This window comes from Salvelinus namaycush, chromosome 10, assembly GCF_016432855.1.
Source record: "Salvelinus namaycush isolate Seneca chromosome 10, SaNama_1.0, whole genome shotgun sequence".
Classification (NCBI taxonomy): Eukaryota; Metazoa; Chordata; class Actinopteri; order Salmoniformes; family Salmonidae; genus Salvelinus; species Salvelinus namaycush.
The window spans coordinates 12,719,603-12,737,972 of record NC_052316.1 but is presented as its reverse complement, the minus strand read 5'-3'; the positions used below and the strand labels follow the sequence as shown (position 1 = coordinate 12,737,972).

The following is an 18,370-nucleotide window of genomic DNA, read 5'->3' as shown; positions in this document are numbered from 1 at the left end:
GTATTTTTTTTTAAATAGAGGTCCTCTGGATATTGGACAACCTTCAGCTCTCACAAGAATTCAATTGAATCCATAAATATTTACCATGGGGTCACAAATCCTTGAGCCTGGTAAATGATATAAGTTACTGAAAATGAGATTTATCAAATATCAACCTGCATTTCTTGCAGAATGGGCAACAATTCAACATTTTATGTAGATTGGATGTAATTTATCGTGCCAAATCACACAAGGGGAGCTTTTTTTGTGCCAACATGTGAAAAGGTTTAGACCTATCAACTTTCCCATAAAATATTAATAGCTCCACCCTGCTTCCTGATAGGCTAGGTGGAATTATATCCCTATTGCTACCTACCAATCGTCTAAGATGTACACAAGTGCATACAGGGTTAATTTGGGATTGGGTGCTGCTGAGTAGAACCAAAGACTGGCCCTGTGACAATACTTTGAGGTTGTATCCAACCTCAGTTCCTTGAAGTAAACACTGATCTGACAATTGGTGAAAGCAATACCAAGGAAAGCTTGCTTACACCAATTCAATGTCAGATCAGTGATTACTTCAAGGAAGAAAGGAAACATTGAGTATTCGAACAGGAACTATTTGGTAGAACCAGAGACAAAGGAAGAAAATATCTAAACTCTAGAGAACAATTGTGTGTGCCAAGTGCACCATCTACTGACTGAAGTACAAATAGTCTTCAGATAAAGTACACCAACACATTACAAAAAGGTAAGAATAGACAACAAAAGACCTGATGTGACTATCTAAATAGTGATGACCATAGAAATATTGTTTAAAATGATTCTATTGCTGAGAGGAAATTGATGAATGTCATACCTGAAAATATGTGCAGGGCCAAGAACAACAACAGTTAAACTAATGACAAGACATTTATTTTATTGTTTATACAGAGAAGAGGAGCCAGAGAATACCCAGAGTGACTCCTGAGGATATTGCCTACCGGTTTACTGGGTGGCCAGACCACCCATAAATACAACATTTACAAACAGCAAGAGACAGAATTTCACTTGCGATACCAAATCCTCATTTTCTTCTCTCTCTTTATTTTCTTCTGCAACTGGAGCGTCCCGTAGAGAAGGGCCTCTGCTGTGGGAGGGCAGCCTACAGGAGGACAAGTAAACAATCAAATTGAGTCAAATGTTTAAAATAAAATCTTCAAAAGAGCTATTGTTGTGATTTGTTTCTTTTTCACATTGCTGTACATATACCCGGGACAGAACTAATTATTTGTTTCATAATAATTAAAGAGAACAAAATCAGAATGAGATACCTGGAACGTATATGTCCACTGGTACGATGCGGTCACACCCTCTGACCACTGCGTAAGAGTAGTGGTAGTAGCCACCCCCATTGGCGCAGCTAAAGGACAGAGTAATAAGATACAACGTGGCTCAACTAACAGTTAAATATGAAATGCAAGATGAAAATGTCAAACACTGTAAAAGCACTGTGTAATGGGAAATCTTGGTGTGGGGAAATAAATCACAAATCGGTAGAAGCAGTTAACTTTAGGGAGGTTGTGTTAAACAATCAGGTGTTTTTAAATGGAAAAAGTTAAGGCAATCATGAGATCCATTTCAAACTAGATAACCACTAAAATGTTTCTGTTTAAATCTAATCATATTACGACAATACTTTACCTTCCCATGGAAATTACATATCTTGGCTCAGGCATCTGGTCATAAACCTAGGGGAAATAATGAACATCATGGTGAAGTCATACACTCAATAAAAGCAAATACAGAACTCCTTTCTCCAAAGAAACGTCCTTCAGTCAAATACCTTGCGCAAAGCGGGGGCCATCTTGTTGGTCAGGGTGCCTGCCACAATCATGACGTCGGACTGTCTGGGGCTGGCTCTGAACACCACTCCAAACCGGTCCATGTCATAACGAGGAGCCGCCATGTGCATCATCTCCACCGCACAGCAGGCCAGTCCAAATGTCATGGGCCATAGGGAGCTCTAATGTAGAAACACAAAGACAGATTGGACTGATAAATCTACAAAGCAATCTGAACAAAGATTACTGAGTCAGTCAATGTTTTTCCCTTATTAATCTCTGGTGAAAAGAAAAGCGAGATATGGCTGGGGGACCCCCCACCTCTTGGGCAAAACATTTTAGTGGCCCCCCTCTTGATGGCAGAGAAGAAAACAATTGTAAGTTGTTTAAAAGCTAATTTCCTGCAATTCTACACATTTTGCCATGACTTATGCCATGTTAACGTGATATCTGAGTGAGAGTGACTAACAAAATCAATCAAATAAAATATTTTTTTTGGTCACATACACATGTTCAGCAGATGTTATTGTGAGTGTAGCGAAATGCTTGTGCTTCTAGTTCCGACAGTGCAGCAATATCTGAGTGAGTCACTGGTGCTCTTCCATGCCGTCCCTAGGAGGGGTGCGTCACTTGAGCGGGTTGAATCTCTGACGTGATCTTCGTGTCCGGGTTAGTGGTTGAAGATATCCCTCTAGTGGTGTGGGGGCTGTGCTTTGGCAAAGTGGGTGGAGTTATCCTGCCTGGTTGGCCCTGTCCGGGTATATAGTCGGACGGGGCCACAGTGTCTCCCGACCCTCCAGTAATTATGCTGAAATAGTTTGTGTCGGGGGGGCTAGGGTCAGTCTGTTATATCTGGAGTATTTCTCCTGTCTTATCCAGTGTCCTGTGTGAATTTAAATATGCTACCTCTGATTCTCTCTCGCTCCCTCTCTCGGAGGACTTGAGCCCTAGGACCATGCCTCATTTCTACCTGGCCTGATGACTCCTTGCTGTACCCAATCCACTTGGTCGTGCTGCTGCTCCAGTTTCAACTGTTCTGCCTGCGGCTATGGAACCCTGACCTGTTCACCGGACCTGCTGTTTTCAACTCCCTCTACTGCACCTGCTGTCTCGACATCTGAATGATCGGCTATGAAAAGCCAACTGACATTTACTCCTGAGGTGCTGACATGTTGCACCCTCTACAACCACTGTGATTGTGATTAATATTTGACCTTGCTGGTCATCTATGAACGTTAGAACATCTTGGCCATGTAATGTTATAATCTCCATCCCGCTCAGCCAGAAGAGGACTGGCCACCCCTCAAGAGCCTGGTTCCTCTAGGTTTGTTCCTAGGTTCCTGCCTTTCTAGAGTTTTTCCCCCTAGCCACCGTGCTTCTACATCTGCATTGCTTGCTGTTTGGGGTTTTAGGCTGGGTTTCTGTAAAGCACTTTGTGACATCGGCTGATGTAAAAAGGGCTATATAAATAAATTTGATAGATTACATGTTAGAACAATCAAACAGATCCACAACTACGTAATACACACACATCTAAGTAAAGGAATATATACATATAAATATGTGAATGAGCAATGACAGAGCGGCATAGGCAAGATGAAATAGATGGTATAAAATATAGTATATACATTTGAAGTCGGAAGTTTACATACACCTTAGCCAAATACATTTAAACTCAGTTTCACAATTCCTGACATTTAATCCTAGTAAAAATTCCCTGTTTTAGGTAAGTTAGGATCACCACGTTATTTTAAGAATGTGAGATGTCAGAATAGAGAGAATGATTAATTTCAGATTTTATTTCTTTCATCACATTCCCAGTGGGTCAGAAGTTTACATACACTCAATTAGTATTTGGTAGCATTGCCTTTAAATTGTTTAACTTGGGTCAAACGTTTTGGGTAGCCTTCCACAAGCTTCCCACAATAAGTTGGGTGAATTTTGGCCCATTCCTCATGACAGAGCTGGTGTAATTGAGTCAGGTTTGTAGGCCTCCTTGCTCACACAAGCTTTTTCAGTTCTGCCCACAAATGTTCTATAGGATTGAGGTCAGGGCTTTGTGATGGCCACTCCAATACCTTGACTTTGTTGTCCTTAAGCCATTTTCCACAACTTTGGAAGTACGCTTGGGGTCACTGTCCATTTGGAAGACACATTTGTGACCAAGCTTTAACTTCCTGACTGATGTCTTGAGATGTTGCTTCAATATATCCACATAATTGTCCTTCCTCATGATGCCATCTATTTTGTGAAGGGAACCAGTCCCTCCTGCAGCAAAGCACCCCCACAACATGATGCTGCCACCCCCGAGCTTCACGGTTGGGATGGTGTTCTTCGGTTTGCAAGCCTCCCCTTTTTCCTCCAAACATAAGAATGGTCATTATGGCCAAACAGTTCTTTTTTTGTTTCATCAGACCAGAGGACATTTCTCCAAAAAGTACGATCTTTGTCCCCATGCGCAGTTGCAAACTTCTAAAGCCATGACATAATTTTCTGGAATTTTCCAAGCTGTTTAAAAGGCACAGTCAACTTAGTGTGTAAACTTCTGACCCACTGGAATTGTGATACAGTGAATAAGTGAAATAGTCTGTCTGTAAACAATTGTTGGAAAACTTACATGTGTCATGAACAAAGCAGATTTCCAAACCGACTTTCCACAAATTTCTTGTTAACAAACTATAGTTTTGGCGTGGTTGAAAAACTCGTTTTAATGACTCCAACCTAAGTGTATGTAAACTTCCGACTTCAACTGTACATATGAGATGAGTAATGCAAGATATGTAAACATTATTAAAAGTGGCACTAGTAAAGTGACTAGTGATCCATTTATTAAAGTGGCCAATGATTTCAAGTCTGTATGCAGGCAGCAGCCTCTGTGTAAGTGATGGCTGTTTAGCAGTCTGATGGCCTTGATAGAAGCTGTTTTTCAGTCTCTCGGTCCCAGCTTTGATGCACCTGTACTGTCCTGGCCTTCTGGATGGTAGAGGGAAGAACAGGCAGTGGCACGTGTGGTTGTTGTCCTTGATGATCTTTTTGGCCTTCCTGTGACATTGGGTGCTGTAGGTGTCTGGGAGGGCAGGTAGTTTGCCCCCGGTGATTCGTTGTGCAGACCGCACCACCCTCTGGAGAGCCTTGCGGTTGTGGGCGGTGCAGTTGCTGTACCAGGAGGTTATGCAGCCCGACAGGATGCTCTCAATTGAGCATCTGTAAAAGTTTGTGATGGTTTTAGGTGACAAGAAAAATTTCTTCAGCCTCCTGAGGATGAAGAGGTGCTTTTGCCCCTTCTTCACCACACTGTCTGTGGGTGGATTATCCTCAAAGCGGGCAAAGAAGGTGTTTTGTTTGTCTGGAAGCAAGATGGTGTCCGTGACGTGGCAGTTTTTTTTTTTGGTAGTCTGATTGTCTGTAGACCCTGCCATATACGTCTTGTTTCTGAGCCATTGAATTGCGACTCCACTTTGTCTCTATACTGACATTTAGCTTAATTGCCTTGCGGAGGGAAAAACTACCTTGTTTGTATTCGGCCATAATCTCAGTCACCTTTCCATGGTTAAATAAGTATGTTCGTGCTTTCAGTTTTGCTCGAATGCCGCCATCTATCCACGGTTTCTGGTTATGGTAGGTTTTAATAGTCACGGTAGGTACAACATCTCCTATGCACTTCCTTATAAACTCACTCGCTTAATCAGCGTATACGTCGATATTATTATCTGAGGCTACCTGGAAAATGTCCCAGTCTGCGTGATCAAAACAGTCTTGAAGAGTGAATTCCGATTGGTCAGACCAGCGTTGAATAGTTCTTAACACGGGTACATCCTGTTTGAGTTTCTGCCTATAGGAAGGGAGGAGCAAAATGGAGTCGTGGTCAGATTTGCCAAAAGAAGGGCGGGGTAGGGCCTTGTATGCATCGCGGAAGTTAGAGTAAACAGTGGTCCAGTGTTTTTCCAGTGCGAGTGCTACAGTCGATATGTTGATAGAATTTAGGTAGCCTTGATCTCAAATTTGCTTTGTTAAAATCCTTAGCTAAAATAAACGGAGTCTCAGGATATATAGTTTCTTGAGGGCCATTGTGGTATCGGCTGGAGGGGTATACACAGCTGTGACAATAACCGAGGAGAATTGTCTTGGGAGATAACACGGTCGGCATTTGATTGTGAGGAATTCTAGGTCAGGTGAACAAAAAGACTTGAGTTCCTGTATGTTGTTACAATTACACCATGAGTCATTAATCATGAAACATACACCCCCCACCCTTCTTCCCGGAGAGATGTTTATTCCTGTCGGCGCGACATACAAAGAACCCAGGTGACTGTATTGACTCCAACAGCATATCCCGATTGAGTCATGTTTCTGTGAAACAGAGTATGTACAATCCCTGTCTCTCTGGAAAGCAACCCTTGCCCTAATTTAGTTTCTACCTTGTTATCTAGAGACTGGACATTGGGGAGTAATATACTCGGAAGCGTTGAGTGGAGTGTGCGCCTTTGAAGTCTGACCAGAAGATAGCTCCGTCTACCTCTTCTCTGGCGGTGTCGTTTTGGGTCAGTCCCTAGAATCAGCTCAAATGCCTTGGATAGTTCGGACCAAGGATCCGCTTCGGGAAAGTCGTATTCCTGGTAAGTTCACGCCGCTCTGATATCTAATAGTTCTTCCCGGCTGTATGTAATAACACCTAAGATTTTCTGGGCTAACAAAAATAATAAATAAAATAAATACTGCAAAGTTTCCTAAGGACTAGAAGCGAGGCAGCCCTCTCTGTCAGCACCATTTTGTACAGTGTGGGTCAGGGCCCGTGGACATGTGCCCGGTCGGTATTTTTACCACTCTAAAAATTGTTAGCTGACATGGCTAATTGAGTGACTGTCAGTGATTAACAAAATAAAAACTTCTCATGCACAACCAAATGTAGAAATTGCACCTTGTGTATTCTACTTTTCAGACTCAACAGTAAGTTGAGACCAGGCTGAGTTCCAAAAAAAAAAAGCAAAAAAAAAGCTTAAGGCTGGTTTAGAGGAATACCTGTGATCATACGGTGCTGCCCTCTGTAGTTAGTTTAATCATTTTGACAGTTGTTTGACTGGCAGCCAGTCAGCAACAGAATAGAGAATGTCACAAAGGAGTTTTAGATGGAGGGGTGCACTTCTTGATTTTCTTATTGAAAAATTGACACAAACATTCAAAATGGACCATATGCCATTGAAGAACATAGAGTACTTGCGGTGTGGCATTGACTTACCCTGCGTGCCCAATTCACCAGATCATCCAGCTTAGTGATAACATACTCTCCCTTGCTGCTTGTTACTGCAGCGGGCTTAGCAGCAGCCACCGCTGTGCTTTTCTCTCTGACTGAAACCACACTGGAAGAAAAGGAGGTAATATGAAGTACTCAAACAAATATTTTGACAAATTGAGACGTTTACAGGACCTCCCTTACCATGTAGCATTGCCACTTTTAGCAATGTGGTGTAGCGACAAGCTCGGTTGTATCGCAAATACTGAAATGGATCTGTGTGGTAGAAAAAGATTAGGTAATACGACCTTACAATACAACAGACTGACCATCAATACAAACTAAATGGCATTAACAATACACAAATTACACTACTTTAAGGATTTAATAAAGAGCAAACATTTCACAAGGTTACTGGTGATTTGAAAACAAAAAGAACCTGTTACTAACTATAGTAAATCCTAGGCCTGTCTTAGTTTAATCACCTTAACTGCGTAATTTGCCTAACGTTATGCTTACCTTGATGAAAAGGTACCAAACGCGGCGAGGCGAGGAACTGCACAGGAAAGACAAAAAAAAAGGCACAATGTCAACAAATGTATCTGTAGGTTGTATTTAGATAACGTAACAGTTACTTGCGGGACACATCGAAATATTGGCTATAGACAAGGCAGTGCGCTTTCTTGGGTGATATAACAAGCTGACTGACGTTTGTGATAGAAATATGAATAACGTTAGCGACAGTAGCTACCATCCATGTTTTACAAATGTTTTATTTAACTAGACAAGTCTGTTAAGAACAAATTATTATTTACAATGGCGGCCTACACAGGCCAAACCCGGACCACTCTGGGCCAATTGTGCGACGCCTTATGGGACTCCCAATCACGGCCGGTTGTGATACAGCCTGGATTTGAACCAGGGTGTCTGTAGTGACGCCTCTCGGGAGCCCCTAACTAACGTTACTTAACTAGCTAGCACTATGAGCCATTGCTCTTATGTAAAACGGGGACATGTATTGGTCTTTACTAGATTACCATTGAGACGTTAATAACCATGTACAATGTCTGAGAAACTTCACGCGTGCTAGCTTTATAGCTAGCTAACTACACAAACAAACAGCATTTGCTAATTAACATAGACAGAGTTGTTTCTGATCAAGCCAGGGGTTCTGCAGTGCTAGCAGCTAACTAACTTGCAAGGTCAGGGATTACAAACCGTTGTGATAGCAAAAACATGTCACGAACAACCAATATAATAAATTAATCGGAAACCATACAAAAGTGTAATATTTGTGAGATAAATTATTTAGATATTTTTCAGGATGATATGTTCCAGTAACTAGCTTTACGTTTTAGCCAAAACATCACTCACCCACCAACGCCGCCATCATAAGCAAATATAATAGCTAGGACTTCCGGTGACTATGCTTACACGATAGAACCATTTGGGGCGCTCTCTTCCATAAATTTTTGTTGACAGGACTACAAAAATGTCTGTATATTATTAAAACGTAGGCCTATTGATTGGTCTGAACTTTCGAAGTGAATTGCTAAAAGTAAAAAACAAAGGTGTAGAACATAATGTCACATTAGCCAGTAGATCAGAACAGATCCAGGATCAGTTTACACAACCCAAATCATAGCCCATTACAACGCAAAACTGACTTCATAATGCGATAATTGGGCGCCAATCTGTGGCGGGAATATTTATTGATCATGCGCATGGAGGCCTGTTCGAATGTCAAACAACAACCGTTAGTTAGTGATACAACTTGTCAAAATCAGTTAGTCATGTTGGAGGCATGAGAGTTCGCAAAATGAAAGGGTTGTTTCCTTAAGACCAAAAATAAGTCAGCTGAACAGTTAAAAAAAGAAGCCAGCATGAGGTACCTGTACATTAGTTGCTCTTTGTGTATGTGTGCACAATTTATGCAGAGGTCATCTACACCAACAGTTGGGCTCTATATTTAAGTGGCACTTCTGAACAAATCAACAAGATTGCAAAGAAACATGGTTTCCATATCTTGGGAAAGGTAAAACAATTATGTTAATGTTAGTTCACTGTTTATTTATGCAATATAATGATTTGTAGTTTTTATAGGTAGATCTTTTGGCATAATATGACTTGCTAGTAGGATCTCATTTCATCTGGCATATTATATTTGTAGATATTTCCCGATGGCAACTATTACCATATGGAGCAACGAGGGGTGGCAAAACAATCATTGCAGGCACACTATTTGCATAATCTTCGACTGAAAATGGACCCTAAGGTGAAAAGCCAATATATCTGTAAAACACTTTCTAAAATTGTCTGTGATAACCAGTCCCAGTATTGCTCTTATTGTGATGAGTGTAATGATCTACCTGTTTCTCAGGTGCTTTGGTTTGCACAGCAATCTGGAAGGAGTAGAAATAGAAGACACTCTTTCACAGCACCCACTGATCCATTTTTCAATCAGCAGTGGTATCTGGTACATGTCAACATTATTCTTTCATTTTTGTTTGAAGTTTATTTCCATAATAAGAAGCTCTTTAGATTTTTATTCTGCTGTTTGAGGGGTTTCTGCCTTGAGTGAAAACATATGGTAATCCCTGTTTTGGAAAAAATAAATTGTAACTGTAGGCCTCTGCTTTTCCAGAGTGAGGCCTTTAATCAGAATGTGGTGGCTGCCTGGGCTCGAGGCTACACAGGCAAAGGGGTAGTGGTGTCCATTTTAGACGATGGCCTAGAGACAAGCCACCCAGACCTTGCTGAAAATTATGTGAGCTATCGAGATGATTATTGTTGTAGGGGCAAATTATTGCATTTTGTTAATCATGAAGACAAATGGAAAATGATCCATCAGCAGAAAAAAAACTAGCATTGCATTGTACCTGTAGGATCCACTGGCTAGCTATGACATGAATGATAATGACCCCAACCCAGAGACTCAATACTCTCTGACCAGACCAAAGAGGTAATTTGGCTGTGATGTTATTAAGATTTTACTGCTACAAGACATTACATCTATAACATGTATGATCTGCAGTATGTGATGACATTCTGCATTGATGAACCCCTTTTGTCCTCTACTCCATAGGCATGGAACACGGTGTGCTGGGGTGGTGGCAGCAGTGGCAAATAATGGGGTGTGTGGGGTTGGAGTGGCATATCAGGCCAAGATCGGAGGCAAGTATTACCTATACATTAAATAATTCTGTTAATAGTATATAGAACAATACGGTAATTATCCAGCTTTAATTTCCACCCTGGCTTTTGCTCTGTTCTGTCCAGGAGTTCGGATGTTGGATGGACAAGTGACTGACCTGATAGAAGCCATGTCCTTAAACTTGAATCAGAAGCACATTGACATCTACAGCTCAAGCTGGGGACCTGAAGATTTGGGGAGGAATTTGGAGGGGCCAAACACATTAGCTAAAGAAGCCTTTATCAGAGGCATAAGCAATGTATGATACAACTTTTACTGGTCATCCTATATTACCTGTTTCATCAGTAGTACCAATCCGTTGGCTGAAGATTCTGGAGGCAAAGTACAGTGGGGCAAAAACGTATTTAGTCAGCCACCAATTGTGCAAGTTCTCCCACTTCATCATAGGTACACTTCAACTATGACAGACAAAATGAGGGGAGAAAATCCAGAAAATCACATTGTAGGATTTTTAATGAATTTATTTGCAAATTATGGTGGAAAATAAGTATTTGGTCACCTACAAACAAGCAAGATTTCTGGCTCTCACAGACCTGTAACTTCTTTTTTAAGAGGCTCCTCTGTCCTCCACTCGTTACCTGTATTAATGGCACCTGTTTGAACTTGTTATCAGTATAAAAGACACCTGTCCACAACCTCAAACAGTCACACTCCAAACTCCACTATGGCCAAGACCAAAGAGCTGTCAAAGGACACCAGAAACAAAATTGTAGACCTGCACCAGGCTGGGAAGACTGAATCTGCAATAGGTAAGCAGCTTGGTTTGAAGAAATCAACTGTGGGAGCAATTATTAGGAAATGGAAGACATACAAGACCACTGATAATCTCCCTCGATCTGGGGCTCCACGCAAGATCTCACCCCGTGGGGTCAAAATGATCACAAGAACGGTGAGCAAAAATCCCAGAACCACACGGGGGGACCTAGTGAATGACCTGCAGAGAGCTGGGACCAAAGTAACAAAGCCTACCATCAGTAACACACTACGCCGCCAGGGACTCAAATCCTGCCGTGCCAGACGTGTCACCCTGCTTAAGCCAGTACATGTCCAGGCCCGTCTGAAGTTTGCTAGAGAGCATTTGGATGATCCAGAAGAAGATTGGGAGAATGTCAGATGAAACCAAAATATAACTTTTTTGGTAAAAACTCAACTCGTCGTGTTTGGAGGACAAAGAATGCTGAGTTGCATCCAAAGAACACCATACCTACTGTGAAGCATGGGGGTGGAAACATCATGCTTTGGGGCTGTTTTTCTGCAAAGGGACCAGGACGACTGATCCGTGTAAAGGAAAGAATGAATGGGGCCATGTATCGTGAGATTTTGAGTGAAAACCTCCTTCCATCAGCAAGGGCATTGAAGATGAAACGTGGCTGGGTCTTTCAGCATGACAATGATCCCAAACACACCGCCCGGGCAACGAAGGAGTGGCTTCGTAAGAAGCATTTCAAGGTCCTGGAGTGGCCTAGCCAGTCTCCAGGTCTCAACCCCATAGAAAATCTTTGGAGGGAGTTGAAAGTCCGTGTTGCCCAGCAACAGCCCCAAAACATCACTGCTCTAGAGGAGATCTGCATGGAGGAATGGGCCAAATACCAGCAACAGTGTGTGAAAACCTTGTGAAGACATACAGAAAACGTTTGACCTCTGTCATTGCCAACAAAGGGTATATAACAAAGTATTGAGATAAACTTTTGTTATTGACCAAATACTTATTTTCCACCATAATTTGCAAATAAATTCATTAAAAATCCTACAATGTGATTTTCTGGATTTTTTTTCTCATTTTGTCTGTCATAGTTGAAGTGTACCTATGATGAAAATTACAGGCCTCTCTCATCTTTTTAAGTGGGAGAACTTGCACAATTGGTGGCTGACTAAATACTTTTTTGCCCCACTGTAACTATTGCAGTAAGATCATACAATGAGTATTAAAAAGCAACTTCAATACCTTACAGGGCCGAGGTGGCTTGGGTTCCATTTACGTCTGGGCTTCAGGCAATGGGGGCGCCAGCTTTGACAACTGCAACTGCGATGGCTACACCAACAGCATTTACACATTGTCTGTTGGTAGTACCACCGAGAAGGGAACTCTGCCCTTCTACAGTGAACCCTGCTCGGCCATTCTAACAACTACCTACAGTGGTGTAAGCTTTCAACACCACAGAATTGTAAGTGTTTTTTCCCCAACTCATACCATGTTATTGTTTTCAACATTCATATATATACTGAACAAAAATATATACGCAACATGCAACAATTTCAAAATGTTACTGAGTTACAGTTCATATAAGGAAATTAGTACATTAAAAAATGTCGTTTTTTTTAACTAGGCAAGTCAGTTAAGAACAAATTCTTATTTACAATGACGGCCTACCCCGGCCAAACCCGGACGACGCTGGGCCAATTGTGCACCGCCCTATCAGACTCCCAATCACGTCTGGTTGTGATACAGCCTGGAATCAAACCAGGGTCTGTAGTGACACCTTCAGCACTGTGATGCAGTGCCTTAGACCACTGCGCCACTCGGGAGCATGGATTTCACATGACTGGGAATACAGCTTTGCATCTGTTGGCCAGAGATACCTTGAAACGGTAGGGGCGTGGATCAAAAAATCTGTCAGTATCTGGTGTGACCACCATTTGCCTCATGAAGAGCTACTTTGCATACAAGTTGACCAGGCTGTTGATTGTGCACCTTTGGCAGTGATTACAGCATCAAGTCTTCTTGGGTATGACGCTACAAGCTTGGCACACCTGTATTTGGGGAGTTTCTCCCATTTTTCTCTGCAGATCCTCTCATGCTCTGTCAGGTTGGATGGGGAGCGTTGCTGCACAGCTATTTCCAGGTCTCCCCAGAGATGTTCGATCGGGTTTAGGTCCGGGCTCTAGCTGGGCCACTCAAGGACATTCAGAGACTTATCCTGAAGCCACTCCTGTGTTGTCTTGACTGTGCTTAGGGTCGTTGTCCTGTTGGAAGGTGAACCGTCTGGCCACTCTACCATAAAAGCCTTATTGGTGGAGTGCTGCAGAGATAGTTGTCTTTCTGGAAGGTTCTCCCATCTCCACAGAGGAACTCTAGAGCTCTGTCAGAATGACCATCAGGTTCTTGGTTACCTCCCTGACCAAGGCCCTTCTCCCCTGTTGCTCAGTTTGGCTGGGCGGCCAGCTCTAGGAAGAGTCTTGGTTGTTCCAAAACTTCTTCCATTTAAGAATGATGGAGGCCACTGTGTTCTTGGGGACCTTCGATGCTGCAGAAATTTTGTTGTACCCTTCCTCAGATCTGTGCCTCGACACAATCCTGTCTCGGAGCTCTACGGACAATTCTTCTGACCTCATGACCTGGTTTTTGCTCTGACATGCACTGTCAACTGTGGGACCTTATATAGACAGGTGTGTGTGCCTTTCCAAATCATGTCCAATCAATTGAATTTACCACAGGTGGACTCCAAGTTGTAAAAACATCTCAAGGATGATCAATGGAAACAGGATGCACCTGAGCTCAATTTCGAGTCTCATAGCAAAGGGTCTGAATACTTTTTTATTAATACTTGCAGTTGAAGTCGGAAGTTTACATACACCTTAGCCAAATACATTTAAACTCAGTTTTTCACAATTCCTAACATTTAATCCTAGTAAAAATTCCCTGTCTTAGGTCAGTTAGGATCACCACTTTATTTTAAGAATGTGAAATGTCAGAATAATAGTAGAGAGAATGATTTATTTCAGCTTTTATTTCTTTCATCACATTCCCAGTGGGTCAGAAGTTTACATACACTCAATTAGTATTTGGTAACATTGCCTTTAAATAGTTTAACTTGGGTCAAACGTTGCGGGTAGCCTTCCACAAGCTTCCCACAATAAGTTGGGTGAATTTTTGCCCATTCCTCCTGACAGAGCTGGTGTAATTGAGCCAGGTTTTATAGGCCTCCTTGCTCGCTCAAGCTTTTTCAGTTCTGCCCACAAATTTTCTATAGGATTGAGGTCGGGGCTTTGTGATGGCCACTCCAATACCTTGACTTTGTTGTCCTTAAGCCATTTTGCCACACTTTTGGAAGTATGTTTGGGGTCATTGTCCATTTGAAAGACTCATTTGTGACCAAGCTTTAACTTCCTGACTGATGTCTTGAGATGTTGCTTCAATATAGCCACATAATTGTCCTTCCACATGATGCCATCTATTTTGTGAAGTGCACCAGTCCCTCCTGCAGCAAAGCACCCCCACAACATGATGCTGCCACCCCTGTGCTTCACGGTTGGGATGGTGTTCTTCGGCTTGCCCTTTTTCCTCCAAACATAACGTTGGTCATTATGGACAAACAGTTCTATTTTTGTTTCATCAGACCAGCGGACATTTCTCCAAAAAGTACGATCTTTGTCCCCATGTGCAGTTGCAAAGTGTAGTCTGGCTTTTTTATGGTGGTTTTGGAGCAGTGGCTTCTTCCTTGCTGAGCGGCCTTTCAGGTTATGTCAATATAGGACTCGTTTTACTGTGGCTATAGATACTTTTGTACCTGTTTCCTCCAGCATCTTCACAAAGTCCTTTGCTGTTGTTCTGGGATTGATTTGCACTTTTCGCACCAAAGTACGTTCATCTCTAGGAGACAGAACGCATCTCCTTCCTGAGCAATATGACGACTGCGTGGTCCCATGGTGTTTATACTTGCGTACTATTGTTCATACAGATGAACGTGGTACCTTCAGGCGTTTGGAAATTGCTCCCAAGGATGAACCAGACTTGTGGAGGTCTACAAATTTTTTTCTGAGGTCTTGGCTGATTTCTTTTGATTTTCCCATGATGTCAAGCAAAGAGGCAGTTTGAAGGTAGGCCTTGAAATACATCCACAGGCACACCTCCAATTGACTCAAATGATGTCAATTAGCCTATCAGAAGCTTCTAAAGCCATGACATAATTTTCTGGAATTTTCCAAGCTGTTTAAAGGCACAGTCAACTTAGTGTATGTAAACTTCTGACCCACTGGAATTGTGATACAGTGAGTTATAAGTGAAATAATCTGACTGTAAACAATTGTTGGGAAAATGACTTGTGTCATGCACAAAGCAGATGTCCTAACCGACTTGCCAAAACTATAGTTTGTTAACAAGAAATTTGTGGAGTGGTTGAAAAACAAGTTTTAATGACTCCAACCTAAGTGTATGTAAACGTCCGACTTCAACTGTATGTAAATTTGCAAAGATTTCTAAAAACCTGTTTTCACTTTGTCATTATGGGGTATTGTGTGTAGATTGAGGAATTATTTTTATTTAACCAACTTTAGAATAAGGCTGTAACGTAACAAAATGTGGAAAAAGTCAAGGGGTCTGAATACTTTCCGAAAGCACTGTGCAAATATGCATTTAGAATGACAAAGCATTCTGATAAATCTTTGACTAGTTTAGCTTTAGAATAATCATGCTTAAAAAGTAGTCACATGAATGCAAGAGGTTGCTGAAGATGTGTGGAACTTGAAAGAGGTCAATATTTATCTCACATTCACCACCTACAGTAAGCAGAGCCTCAACAAAATACCCCCTCTAGATCACCACTGACCTGCATCAGTCCTGCACCTCTGACCATACTGGGACCTCTGCCTCTGCCCCTCTGGCTGCTGGGATTATTGCACTGGCTCTGGAGGCAAAGTAACCACTCCCTTGTCTCTGTGCACCTGTAACTCAATAACGTATTTGTTGTAAGGCTTTGAGTCATCGAGAAAGATGATAAAATCCCAACTTCTCCCACAGCCCAAGACTTACCTGGCGTGATGTGCAACACCTTGTGGTGCGAGCATCAAGACTGGCAGATCTTCGAACGCATGATTGGAGGACCAATGGTGTTGGTAGACCTGGTGAGACATAAAGCACTACCTTCTATTGTTAGGTAGTTTACCATTCAGGGAAACTGAGATGTGATTTGCTAGACTGTAGGGCATGAAATTGAGTATAAAAAAAGAGTGAACTGCCATCTGATTTGCTTTATTATAGTCAGCCATTACTATGGATATGGGCTCCTGGATGCAGGCAGACTGGTGGACTTGGCCAGTAAATGGAAAACAGTCAAACCTCAAAAGAAGTGCACCATTGACCTCATTACCAGATCCTTGTAAAAGAAAAAAACACCCTTCTACTTTCATCTCACTTATGGATAGTCAGTAGGAATACAGCTACCTATCAGTGTGTTCTACAGCTGTTTACAGTACACATAAATATGATCTTCAGATTTTATTGAGCATGAACTGTCATTAAACCAAATCATAATACCAACTTGGCCGGTAAGATTTGTTATACTTTATTTTATGTCTGTCCGATAGTGAATTCCGCATGAAACTAACATTGAGGTGGAATGTGACAGCTTGTCATAGCACCAGGAATTGGATTCGGTCTCTGGAGCACATCCAGGCACGTCTCACACTGACCTATAGCAGACGTGGAGATCTCTCCATCACCCTCATTAGCCCGAAGAAGACAATCTCCAATTTACTCACAACCAGGTAAGGCACAGCCAAGTCAATGGACAGCAAACTTGAAACCAATAAATAGAAGTATGAAACCATTTATAGATACTCTGTCATAAGGTAGAATAAATATTATACATACAGCATAATGGTGAAGTATCAGGGTTTACAATATGCAACAAGAGGTCCAAGTGTAACCCATCTTGTCTTTAATGTACAAAAATATTCCAATCCAATGTTGCATCACAGGCCCTACGATAAAACGTCTGCAGGGTTCTCAGACTGGGCCTTCATGAGTACACACTGCTGGGATGAGGATCCCTCTGGATATTGGGTTCTACGGATAGAAAACAACGGAGATTCAACCAACAGAGGTACACGGACTTCAGCAGACAGTCTCAAACTGACGAAAACAACGTTTTTGGAATTTAAGGTGTCAACTTCAATAACACAGGGAGTCTCTTAAAACACATCTCTGGTATCTCAATTCAATTAGTTAGTGGCAGAAAGAAATAGTATACATTACATCTAATGTGAACTAGAAAATGTATTGTCATCCTTAACTAGGATTACAAATCAAAAGCACTCGGTGCTGCAGCTGACGTGACAGCAGCTGGCTCTCTGTTTGGCTCTGGCTTTCATCATCTGTTATAGTCCATATTGTTCAAACTCACTCCTTCACATCTCATCAAAATATACTACTTAATGTATTCATGTCATAACATGAAAATTATTTGTTTTTGTTCCCTGGTTTCCCACAGTTACTATTTATTTCTTTGTGCGCTATACATTATGCATAATGAGCATTTTCTACAATGTACTCAGCCACCAACTAGTTTATTTTTTCTTTGTTCAAAGGATTCCTGTTGAAATTTCAACTGGAGTTGCATGGGACAGCTGAACACATGATAGGCCGTCGCATGGAGAGGGCAGTGGTACAGCAGTGTGCAGTGAGGAACTCTGATGGCGGCTGTGAAGGCAGGCTGCTACATTATTCATACCCTGAATTTAGTTTACAATGAAACAGTTGCACACACACTGTCATTTCACTCTGGAAGACATCTAGAAAATGTTACTAACCAAGCAAGTATCCTCTGTTTATAGAGTGCATATACCCACTGTACGTATTTGAGAACATCTGCCTGATGTCCTGTCCACCTCACTACTACGTATCAAATGGAAACAGCACCCGCTCCTATCAGAGGTGCTTACCCTGCCATCGCAACTGCCACACTTGTTTCGGCAAACAGGACACAAACTGTCTGGACTGCCCTCCGTATTCCACCTTGGATTCTCGTCGCAGTACCTGTAGTCCCCCCGTCTACCCCTGGGACCACAAAGGTAAAGTAACAAATGGCATGGATCGGACGGCAGCAGTTCTGGGTATTCTGATGGGAGGGCCGCTGGTGATTTTGTTTGTCATGTGGGCGATTGCATGGATGGTGAGCAGGTCGTTTCTACCACGTGGTGCTGCCAGGAACCAGGTGGACATCAGCACCAGTCATAGCAGTGATGAGTCCAGGGATGTGGAGATGGTGGTATTCAGTATTACAGAAAGACAGGCAGAGAACAGCGAGAGTACATCTACATTCACCAACATTCCCAATACTTCAAGAGAAACATGACTCACTTCAGTCAGCATAGAATTCATTATTGGCTAATTTCATGTTGACTAAC

General features: G+C 42.1%; 2 protein-coding genes across 2 annotated transcripts; one reads left to right on the top strand and one right to left on the bottom strand.

Moving 5' to 3' along the window:
• Positions 1–872: 872 nt before the first annotated feature.
• LOC120054694 (NADH-quinone oxidoreductase subunit B-like) lies at positions 873–8,479 on the bottom strand. Its single transcript, XM_039002234.1, has 8 exons — positions 8,407–8,479; positions 7,552–7,588; positions 7,237–7,308; positions 7,039–7,159; positions 1,805–1,984; positions 1,663–1,709; positions 1,293–1,381; positions 873–1,123 (listed from the first exon to the last, which is right to left on the bottom strand). The coding sequence occupies exons 1-8, from the start codon at positions 8,423–8,425 to the stop codon at positions 1,026–1,028; spliced, it is 663 nt and encodes a 220-aa protein (XP_038858162.1). The 5' UTR covers positions 8,426–8,479; the 3' UTR covers positions 873–1,025.
• Positions 8,480–8,772: 293 nt separating this feature from the next.
• On the top strand, positions 8,773–18,318 carry LOC120055173 (proprotein convertase subtilisin/kexin type 4-like). Its single transcript, XM_039003095.1, has 16 exons — positions 8,773–8,788; positions 8,970–9,067; positions 9,203–9,307; positions 9,413–9,514; positions 9,677–9,799; positions 9,918–9,994; positions 10,118–10,206; positions 10,312–10,484; positions 12,199–12,411; positions 15,781–15,881; positions 15,984–16,087; positions 16,224–16,341; positions 16,550–16,729; positions 16,943–17,067; positions 17,552–17,671; positions 17,798–18,318. Exons 1-16 carry the CDS (start codon positions 8,773–8,775, stop codon positions 18,316–18,318), a joined length of 2,265 nt encoding a protein of 754 aa, XP_038859023.1.
• The last annotated feature ends 52 nt before the right edge of the window (positions 18,319–18,370 follow it).